The 11,317-nt window shown below is 37.8% G+C and overlaps 2 protein-coding genes across 2 annotated transcripts in view; one reads left to right on the plus strand and one right to left on the minus strand.

Moving 5' to 3' along the window:
- zfyve19 (zinc finger, FYVE domain containing 19) overlaps nt 1-2,665 on the plus strand; it is a 5,874-nt gene extending 3,209 nt beyond the window's left edge. The window contains exons 9-11 of the mRNA XM_014011699.1: nt 755-856; nt 953-1,116; nt 1,771-2,665. Coding sequence (XP_013867153.1) covers nt 755-856; nt 953-1,116; nt 1,771-1,849 — 345 coding nt within the window. The 3' untranslated portion in view covers nt 1,850-2,665. The remainder of the gene's footprint in view (nt 1-754; nt 857-952; nt 1,117-1,770) is intronic.
- A 517-nt stretch (nt 2,666-3,182) lies between these two features.
- ppp1r14d (protein phosphatase 1 regulatory inhibitor subunit 14D) lies at nt 3,183-4,149 on the minus strand (the record flags this gene model as incomplete). The annotated part of the gene is given in 3 exon segments (XM_014011710.1): nt 3,183-3,642; nt 3,773-3,805; nt 4,069-4,149. Coding segments are annotated over 3 exon segments (177 nt in total), but the record flags the coding sequence as incomplete, so codon positions are not given.
- Nucleotides 4,150-11,317: the final 7,168 nt, after the last annotated feature.

The raw sequence follows: 11,317 nt of genomic DNA on the forward strand, positions 1-11,317 counted from the left end.
GCTGAAAGGAGTGGCACCCGGTGTGGTCAAAGGCACTCAAATCACCTTTCTTCCCCATACTGATGCTCGGTTTGAACTGCAGGAGATTGTCTTGACCATGTCTACATGCCTAAATGCACTGAGTTGCCGCCATGTGATTGGCTGATTAGAAATTAAGTGTTAACAAGCAGTTGGACAGGTGTACCTAATAAAGTGGCCGGTGAGTGTACATCTTTGTACTAGGCTACATACTGTATGTCTGCTTTGTCCTGCTGGAGTGTGACATGATTTATTTGTGTACAAACTAATACAGTATCAGAATTTTATATATTTATACTTCTCATTCCACCACAATTAAATTCACTCTATCTAGGAGGCACAATTTATATGGATGGTATTTATTTTTTACAATAACAAGCTGGAATTAAAACAAGCAAAAATGAAATAAAAGTAACAACTTTCTACTTCTTGCCTTTTTAAAAAATGTAAGGAGTAGAAAGTACAGACAATTGTGTCAAAATGTAAGAAGTAAAAAGTAGGCTGAAAAATATTTACTCAAGTAAAGTATAGATACCCATAAATTATACTTAAGTACAGTAACAAAGTATTTGTACTTAGTTACTTTACAACTCTGTTAGTAATAGATCTGTTTCACTTTTACGAGCTGAGGTGAATTTCCATTGTGGCCACAAGAGGCTGCTGTTTGGCCACTTTCCTCGTGTAACTTTAATTTAACCACAGAGAAGTTCTGACGCTCTCGTTCTTCTGGCCTCAGCTTTCAGAAGAAGCTGCGCTCGATGAAGCCAGTGGCTACAACATACCTGTGGAACAGAGCGGCCCGAAGAACACAGAGAAAAAGAAGAGCTCTAAAAAACCAGTACTGAACAACGCTCAACAAACTCGGGATTGTTTTAAAGCATTTTGATGGCATAAAATCCAAACCACTTGTTTTTTATTTGACGTGTTTTAAAAGACCGCAGCTCCCGTGCCAAAGATCAAGACGCCTTCAGCTGCGGTGGCACGCCAGCCGTCGGACAGCGACGACGAGGAGCTTCCGTGGTGCTGCATCTGTAACCAAGACGCCACCCTCCGCTGCCACACCTGTGATGGAGACCTGTACTGCAGCCGCTGCTTCAGGTAGCATTAAATACATTAAAGTACCTGCATATACTTCAAATATAAAAAGTCAAAGAAAACATCTTCTGGCCTGTTTTCTTTTGAATTTGGTTCAGCCAAAGTGAAACAGGAAGTGACATCAAGGCGGAACTCATTAATAAAATAAAATCTTTGGTCTTTGTTTATTAAAACAATATCATTTAAATTTTAACTCTTTCATCTCTCTTTGACAGAGACTCAAAATAATGTAAAGAAACTTCAGATTCTTCTCTACAGTCTGTTAGCTTTGTAGCAATGCTCTGTTTACATGCAAACATTCCTCTTTGACATCACTTCCTGTTACTTCACATGCAAATATCTCAACAACCGTTCATCTCAGCGGCGTGAAATTTGTTTTGCAATATGTTATCAATGTTTATCTTTCCAAAAATGCATTCATGTTTATCTAAAATAAATGATGTCACAGGCACTTTAAATCATAATGAATACGTTAAGATTTTAGGTCGTGACTCAGACCAGAGATTTGCATGGAAATCTTTATTCCGTACAAGATGATTTGGAATGCGCACCATGACCCAGATAAATGTGTACAGGCTGCTGCCATACTGTTAAACAGCATGAATATAAAGTATTTAGCTTGATGAATTATCAATCCACGCTCTATTGTCTCCTCAGGGAAGGCCATGATAAATATGACAGGATGGAGCATCGCACCGCTAACTACACTGCCCCCAAAAAGAAGAGGAAGACGTGATCGCAGAGCTGTTTGCCTTAAACTGTGACCCGTCGAGACTTAATCTTTACCTTCACGTGACGTTTTACTGTAACTAAAATAGCATCTTAGAGAAATAAAACACTACCTACTGTRTTATATACAAACCCAGAGCTCGTCGCAACACATCTACTTATATTAGCCAGTCATTTACAGGAAAAGCTGTTCCTGCTTGTRGTACCTGCTGAGGCTGATGTAAACGAAATATATTCGAGGAATCCTTTTCTAGGAGCGCACAGGCTAAAAATAGACATGACCTTTAAAAAAGTCAGGTACAATATGGGTAACATTTGAACCATAATTTTGGTGGAATATTCAGAAAGTGTAAGAATCAAACTGTAGGAAGTGTTTGGGGGTAATTTAGTAAAAACACAAAGCTGCTGCACACAAAACAGTTTAGAGCTGTCAAAGTGAAATAGCATTTTTTTTCTTTATTTGTCCTACTTTTTTTTACTCCATCAAAGCCTCATCCTAAAGTGTACTTTGCTCTCATCATCTCTTGATTATTTTTAACTTTTACAACACAAAGCCGACAGATCTTGAGCTCATCTGAGATGATGTCCGCTCCCAGACTGTTGTCAGCTCCAAAACTGAAGAACGAGTCGATATAAAAGGATCACCGAGGCCTTTGTTTACTTTACGGTGTCATTCTTGCAGTCTATGTTTGGCTGACTTTATGAGATTTTCCTGTCCTTGTGTGGGGTATAATTATAAATGAAGCAAAACTGTTTGATACAGTCACACCTTTGTGTTTTTATTTCTAAAAATACTTTTTTAAATTAAAATAATAGTCTGGCAGATGTTGTTTGTAAGTGAAGTCTTTCCGTGTGGATGACGAGAAAAAGAACGGACGTGGAGGGAAGTTGTACAAATTACTGTAATGGAGGAGCGCTCGACAAAAAGACCCCCGGTGCATGACAGGGAGAGGCCCAGAGTGCAGTTTCATCAGCGAGCATTACTGTCCAGCTAAGTGAGGGGAAACCATAATTACACTCTCCTCCTGGGGGCTTGCTCCATTAGGGTGTGTACGGAGGCTGTTTGCCTTTTTCTCTGGCCATGTCACACACACCAACCCACCGCCACAGACAGGAAATGGAAGAGGATAATGGGTGCACGCTTAATGGAACATCCTGCGGCTGATCTCTGTCTGTTTACTCCTCCAGTTGACACGTCAACGCCGCCATTGTTTCTATCGCTCTGTTGAAAAATTGATGCCAAAAAGACGGAACGTTGCATTCTGGGAACATCTTCCAGACAAAGGCCGGTGAGACGTAGAGAAGAGCAGCTGTGATAACAGAGAAGTTTGTGTTGAGAGTACTTTTTTATGTGTTTTATTTGTGTCTGTACAATAATATCTGATAATACATTTCGGTTTGTCGCTTTGYTCAATTCACGATCAGACATGTTTTGAAAATGCGCCGCTTTATTCCAACACTGTTACCCGAACAAAATGCTTATGTACATAAATAAGAAACTGAAAATGTACACCCTTACACAAAAAAAAGTCCATCTGAGTAAAGTTATGAGATATTTTCAGTTCTAAATTATCAGTATGTTAACGGGAGGTCAATTTCTTGAAGAGGTAATTAAAGTGTGTGTGGGGTGGAGGTTAAATCCATTCTGTCCCAGAAAGGACGATGGGCCAAAAGAAAGTCCCACTGATGTTCCGTCTTCATGCTCCATGTTGTCTTSATTCCTAATTTGACCTATAATTATTTCTTCAAGGACAATTTGCGTAGACCTTTTATCCTGTAGAGCAGCCCGTTGATAAATTCCTGCGGGGAAGATTGAGAGAGGAAATGTAACCGGACAGTATGCATTTTTTTTACAACAAACAAGCTAATAATTTATTCCAGTTTAATAAAGATTAATGCTTTTATTTTAATTGTTTAAAAAAAATCTCACCTCTTTTGGCTTTCCACATTCATGCAATAACTCCTGAAAAAAGAAAGAAAATGATCCAGTTCAAGATAAAATTAACTTTAAATAGACTTTCATCTTTATTAAAAAATAAAAACAAACTATGAATCATGATCAATATGAAAATCAAAATGTAAACAGTACCTAAATAAAAAATGATTTCTTTAGTGCAGATTTTGTAAAAAAAAAAAAAAAAAATAAAAAAAAAAAATGCCTCTAAGCCCATCTAACACTAAATTTGCCCGAGCAGAGAAGGACTTGTTAAACGTGTAAAGTCGTACCTGCAGCCGAGTTCTTTGCCCTTCATCAGGCAGTTCCAGGAGCTCATCTATGTCAATTTCTAACTCTGGGATCTCTTCCTCCTGTGAGATTAGAGGGGAAATAAAAGTTAATGTTACCACATACTGTGTTTCTGTTTGCTTTTATGGTTCTCACAACTTTTATTCTGCTGTATAACCTTGGCGGTGGTTGTCAAATCTCAAATCTGTGTCTGGTTTTCTTACRACAGAACAAAACCATGTAGGTTACATTAATTAATGAGTTTAATGTAACCTAACTGAGCATAACCRTCTTATGAGTGTCTGAATCGATGACCTCGCTCGGCCCGTCCAGTAAGTTTGACCGCAACAAAGCGGTTCTGAAAAATGAATGAATAAACTATAATGGCACCGAGCCATACTTTCACTGGCTGTTGTTAAAATTTCCACACCACTGAGCACAATTAGTCAAAGGCATGCAGAACTTTTCATTTTTAATTGTTATATTAAAAGTTGTTTTGTTGTTGTTGTTGTTGTTGTTGCTACTTCAGTGCTGGATTATGATTATGGTTATTTATTCTCATTAAAATGACGTGATTGATGAGGTTTGAAGCAGAAAGGATGTAGGAGGACAGTTCTCATACACCAACATCGTGATTAAACGGATGATTTAATGAGTTTAATTAAGATCCTGCGGATTTGGTTTATGAGATGTTTTTCTAACAAGATTGGCACAAAGAGTCAATATTTTTAGGTAAAAATATTWCACACCATAGTGCTCCGTATGTGTTGGGGACGTTGCTACCACCAAATTTTAGTTTTACACTTTTAAAACTCAGTTGATGGCCTTTTTGTTTTTGCTAAGTTTGCTTAGCTGGGKCAATAAAGAATACAAACCTTTGGACAGGTTTAAGTGTAATATTTTAAAGATCTGACAAAACCTTTTTATTTATTTAACCAATCGGCAGGAATTTTAAAGGTTACTGCCAAACCCTCATCAAAGACAAAAACAAATAGATTTCTATCTAAAGCTACCACTCCAGTTTCAGAGTGCTAATCCTGAAGTCAGCAGGACTACACTCACTGTTTGAAAAGTGTGGCCTCTTTTTTTTTTTCCCAGAGGGAATATTTTCCGGATGGGGGATTTTCTTGTCTAAAGACGACTGGGCCTGTGCAGCTCTCTGCACGAGCAGAGAGCTAATCAATGTGGAAGTGCTGAGTGGAGAAATAGATGGACCCTCTTCAGAGACCYCCGTGCTGCCTCTAATTGATACATACTGCCAGGTTGGGCCCTGTGTGATTCTGATGAAGTCTGCAGGATAAATCTAAGGCTGAACCTTTGGTCCGGGCTGGAGGTTTCTGATCTGTGTGGGCACCACTGTTTTTTTATGTGTTTTTAATACATGACTGGTTCTAGTGAGTTTATGTGTTTAAGTTTTACACCGACAGGTATATTTTTACACTCAAAACATTTTATTGCACATTTAAGTTGTTGGTATTTCACTGTAAATATTAATTGGTTTGTCAATATGAATACRCTTAGCACAAAATGTAAGGACATTAGTGTTTGGTAGAGTATTTCTTTGTATTAACAATGCTTCTKGGCAATAAATCTTTTATTGGAAAGCCTGTTAATTTCCCTTTTAAATGGCGCCACATTTGTAAGGAATATGCATTCGTGGGATGAGCAGTAGAGCTGAGGATGTGAGTTGGAACACATGAAAAACTACCAAATCGTCTTTGCCAAACAGTATTTTGTTGTTATTGACTCCCCGGTGCTGCCAATCAGGTGCTCACTTTAAGATTTGTCACCAAGAAGCATTGTTACAATGAAGAAATAATCTACCAAACACAAATTTCCTTACTCTCATTGAAGGGTTGTATATAATCAGTCAACTTGTGTGTCATATTGACACAAATATCTCATGCAACCTGTTGGCCCTCAATCTGTCGGGTCGATTCTCAGCAACTAACACATTTATAGCTCAATATCTGCAAAGTTGAGCAGGTCGTCGAAATATTTGTGTTCGTTTTGATTTTTCTGAGAATCTAATTTAAATCTGCACACAAAAACCAGTGATTGCCTGCCTTTCAAGGCAGCAGCGGCTGATAAATTTTATTCTGACCCTCCTCTACCTCACAGGATGTTGTGCTTTTCTCCGTCATCGTTCTCAGCTTGTCGGGCGTTACCGTCAGAGGAGCGTTGCATTTTAGTGAGGCCTCCAGGTGCAAACGTGTCAGTAATGAAGAACACGTCCAGTGGACCTGACGAAGCCTTGTTAGATTTTTCTACCTGGATTATTGAGATGCATCAGGWCATCTCAGCAGTTTTATGAAGTTAAAGGAGTGAAGGTAAAATGAACATTGGCACTAATACAGTAATGGGATTCGTGAATGTTAAATCAAGTTTTGGAGGATTGCAGGTTCAGACCGCAGCCTATTATAATAATAATAATAATAAGCCTTGAAAATTGAATCTCTTTGTGAATCTGTCAAAACGAGAAAAACTTCATATGTCCAAGAACCTGAAATTATTCAACCCACTCTAGCGCTGAAGATTACAATAAAGGAGACACGTCACGCTTTTAAATCCTTCTTTTTCACATTTAAACCATTTATTTGTTCTTTATAAAGTGGAACTGCAATGATTTGATCAGGATTCCTCCTTATTGTAACTCCACAAGCCCTGCTGAGCTGTGTCTGAGAGCAACTCATTTTGGCGCTGTCCCTTTAAATGCAAATGAGGCACTTCAACCCTGTTTGACCATTTTTGTAGTTTGACAGCAGAGTTATCGTTCAGAAAACGTAAAAGAGAACAGAGAAAACTGAACGGGTTGAAAAATGTGACCCAAACAGATTATAAAGATATCTACGCAGCACCGGGAGAGACTAAATTCTAATTTTCTGGACTCCTAGTTGTGGATTTTGCATTGATATGTCCCCTTTAAATAGATTTCATTACACACCACTGAYAGTGTTAATGTTACCCGTCTGTCAGTGTTTATGGGTCTGTTTGTTTTTAAGATATCCCATGACGCACGAGACAAATTTAAATGCAATTTTCAAAAAGTAACTGATTAACTTTTTAAATCTCCCCAATTCAAAATGGCCAACCCAGCTAACTGACCTCAGAAAACACTAAATAATAATAATTTGGTCATTTTGACAGATAAATTTTATAAATTTCACTTAAAACTCCTGCTTTCACTTTTGGAGTCAACCTGTATGCAAAATATCTCATGAATTTGACTGACTCCAACACAAACACAACWTTAACTTCATCCATCTTACAGATACTGAGCTAAAATTTGATGTGGTAGTAGCTGAGAGTCATTATCAACACATATTCTGAYGTCTTGCGATTTTCCTTGACTAAATGTTATTTCAAGGTTGGACCAAAACAGCTACATCTCTCTACAGTACTGTAGACACAAGTTATTAGTTCAGGTGGCGATCATGAGGTCGTTGTTAAAATCATGACTAATTTTCATCTTTTGAGTCAAAAAAAATCCCCTGATCTTTCTTAGAGATAATAATTAATATATATTTACTGTGTGTGTATAAGGACTGCTTAAAACAGTTTTAGTCAAACTTCCTGTAATTATTAAACAATAACAAAATCAAGTGGGTTTAAATTCTAGAAGCTATCATAAACAAAACATTAACATCAAATACGATCYTCACACTCACATTTCTGTATTTTAAGGAAACCATGCCCCGGAAAATCTGTGCAAAACCCTCCCTTTTCCTGCCAGGAAGAGCTGTCAGCCTATCAAAATACTCATTAACTAACCTGAGGGAGAAACACTGGAGTTTAACAGGATTGTAATGGTAACGCCTCAAGTCCAGCTGTCTAAAAGAAAAAAAAGGGTATAAAAATGTGAGACACTTGATTGATCTGAGTCAGGGGTCTCTGCAAMCTTTATGATCAAAAGAGCCATTTCTGCATTCCGTCTCACTGATAAAAGAGCCACAAAACAAGATACAACTACGATTATCAACTGGTGGTCCATGGGCCTATTCACGGTCTTTTCAGGAACCTTTACAGCCAGTGGAGGGGACATTATAAAACTAAAAAATATATTGTGAATTTTAATATTTGTTATTATTTTTACACGTAAGAACAAATGAAAAGACCAGATTCCTGTAAACAAGAAAAACACTATAAATAGTTTTTACTAAATTTCATAAAAACTAGTAGAACGGAACTATTCAGGCATATTTTTTTCTAATTCTTATTATGTAGTCTTCAAATTCTTTAACGGTAATTCTGATGGATTTGAGAAAAAGATCATAGAAAGAAGTTGGACTTTTTAAATAAACATACTAGCGTGAGCTAATCAACAGGTTTTGATCACATATTTACATACAAATTAATTTTTGTTGTGAGTATAAAAACCAAAGAAGTAAAAAAAATAAAATTGTTATCTTTTGTCACATCTTCAAAGAGCCACATGTGGCCCCAGAGCCGCAGGTTGCAGACCCCTGATCTGAGTGCATGTCAAGTCTTGAATAAATTGACCTTTTATGTGCATTTTAATAAAAACACAATGTTTGCAGGAAAGACTGATCAGAGCTACTTACAGCTCACAGAACCAGATGGTGCTTTTTTTTTTTAATAAAATGCAAACTCTTTCTAATGATTTTGTACATTTGATCACCTTTTTATATAAAAAAAAGTGTGAAGTGTGTGACGAAGGGGTCTGCTCCAGACTCCAGGCAGCGCTTGTATGAATTAGAGATGCAGCTAAATAATTCAGGCGGTGACACAAGGGACTGATGGTAAATGCTTCCACGCGGAAGACTCTGAAAACCAACAGAGTAACCTTCCCCCGAGCCCCATGCAAAATTCATTACGCACGTGGACGAGCCGCAGCCGGTCACACACAGGAGGCTCATGCAAATAGCTGGTTTGTCACCTGGCGGAAAGTTAGGAGCTGATTTTCACAAAGCAAGGATAGGTCGTTTTAGGGCAGGGCTTGTGAAGAGTTTGTAATTGTTTTGCAACATCTTGTGACCTGATTGTTCCCTTTTTACCCAATACATAAACAAAGTTTCTCCATTTAAACTGCATTTATTCTTATTTTAGATATTGTTCTCTAATAACACCAGTAAAAGTAGATGGATCTGTTTTTGTATTTTAGAGCTATAATTATTATTTTATTATTACCAGCAAAACACTACATCCACAGTGTTATATAACCAGAGGTGTATAAAGAATTTGAAAAAAAAAAAAAAAACTAAGTAAAAGTAAAAACACCTCAACAGAAAATGGTAAAAATTAATTTCACTGATAAGGAGAGTAACTTACGTAAAACTGCTCTCAATAAATGTTAAAGTACTTTTAGACACACTCTAAGAAATGGAAGTGTTGAACTTTCTCAACAAAACTGGTTCCACTAAACCGAGTTGAGTAACTCAGTTTAGTGGAACCAGTTGATATAACTTGGTTAAGTAAATTCAACACTTCGTTTTTTAAAGTTTATTTWAAAAAAATCTCCTGTCAAGATAAGTTCTGGTCATATTTAAATATGTATATATGTAACGAGGTGTTAAATTAAAGAAGTAAAAGTATCATTGTTATGTTTTGGATGTAACAAAATAAAAGTAAAAGTTATGATTAAAAAATACTTGGTAAAATTACAAATCCTCAAAAGAAAAGTACTTAAGTACTGTACTGAAGTAAAAGTGCTTAGTTACTATACACCTCTGTATATAACCAGTGTATTATATTAAATTAAAGGCCTAGAATTAATGAAATGAATGCATATCACCTCCTACCTTTTATGCCAGAGATTTAAATTAAAATCATCTTATTGTGAAAGGGGATGGAGTTATCACTGTTTTGGAAAACCTTGTTAACCAAACTTAAATTAATCTCATGCTAGCCCTCAAATGATCTGTTGGTGTTTAAAGTACTTATTGAGGAATACTTTCAGTTACTACCATTTCAAATTTCAGCTCAATAACTGCAAAGTTGGCTGAGTTACAGCTTATTAGCCTACCGTCTTTATATAATAATAACACTTAAAAACTTCTATAATAAAGGTTTAAGAATGAACTAGCAACAGTTCATTCAAAATATTCATTTTCTGGATTAAAAAAAAGCTTCTTTACTTGTGAAGCAGCCAGTTAATGGCCACTGCTCTACAGAAGTATGAGCCATATGCGAGGGGTTTCTTTGGCAGCGTAATAAATGGGAAGCTGCGCAGGAAGGTGGCTGCGAGCCATCCGAAGCCAAGAGTCTGCTTGTGACTGGAAAATAAAACGAGAATCACTTTGTTCCTGCCTTCCTCGAGTTGAGACCGAGGCCGGCGATCTCGTCACCCGATATCTGCACCGTCACGAGGACGCTCTCGCTCCCTAACAGACGCCCCTAACTCCACGGTGCCGAGGCGCCTCGTGTGGGCGAGGAGACATCTGTTGCTATGGTTTCCCCCCATCAGAAAATTGCCAAGCGAGTCAATATGGAGCCTCTGACATAATTGGATTGCATCCCACAGCACAGAACTGGAGTTACAAAGAGTGCTCTGTTGTTGTTCTAAGTGACTGATGTATTTTCTGGAACAAGGAGTGACATGTTACATAATAAAACCACTGAATCAGACACTTTGCGACCTGTTAAAGTGTTGTGTTGTTTTAAGCTCTATTATAGAAGGCAAAGTTAAGCAACTGTGTTTGTAGATGCCATCATATWCATGATTAGTTTTGCAGAGAAATAATAGTGTTTTCATCCTTCCAATCAGCTGCAGCACACTAATCTGATGAGTCATAGGGAAACTGCATCAGGTTTTACTGAGATTACCACACGATTGTAAATTCTTATTAGTGACTTCAATCAAAGTGTCAGCAGAATGATCTTATGGCCGTGTTTGAAGACTACGACACACACACACACACACACACACACACACACACACACACACACACACACACACACACAGAGTGAAAACTCCCCTCCTCCTCTGTCGGTTTGTAACTCTTCCTCTGCTGTTCTGAGGCGCTGCAGCTCCCAGACGCTCTCAAACTGTGGTGCTCCCTGTCTTCTTCTTTTTTTTTTCTTTTTTTAGTGCCGGTTCTGGTTCCCTGCCTGTCCTCCTCCTCCACTGGCTCCCTCTCTGTAAAGCTCACTGTCTTCCTCTTATTCCCTCCTCCTCCTCTTGCAACACCCACTGGCTGCACTATCAGGGTAATGAGATATGACTCTGTGTGAGTGTGTGTGTGTGTGTGTGTGTGTGTGTGTGTGTGTGTGTGTGTGTGTGTGTGTGTGTGT

The sequence above is a fragment of the Austrofundulus limnaeus genome, unplaced genomic scaffold, assembly GCF_001266775.1.
Source record: "Austrofundulus limnaeus strain Quisiro unplaced genomic scaffold, Austrofundulus_limnaeus-1.0 Scaffold2, whole genome shotgun sequence".
In the NCBI taxonomy this organism is placed as follows: Eukaryota; Metazoa; Chordata; class Actinopteri; order Cyprinodontiformes; family Rivulidae; genus Austrofundulus; species Austrofundulus limnaeus.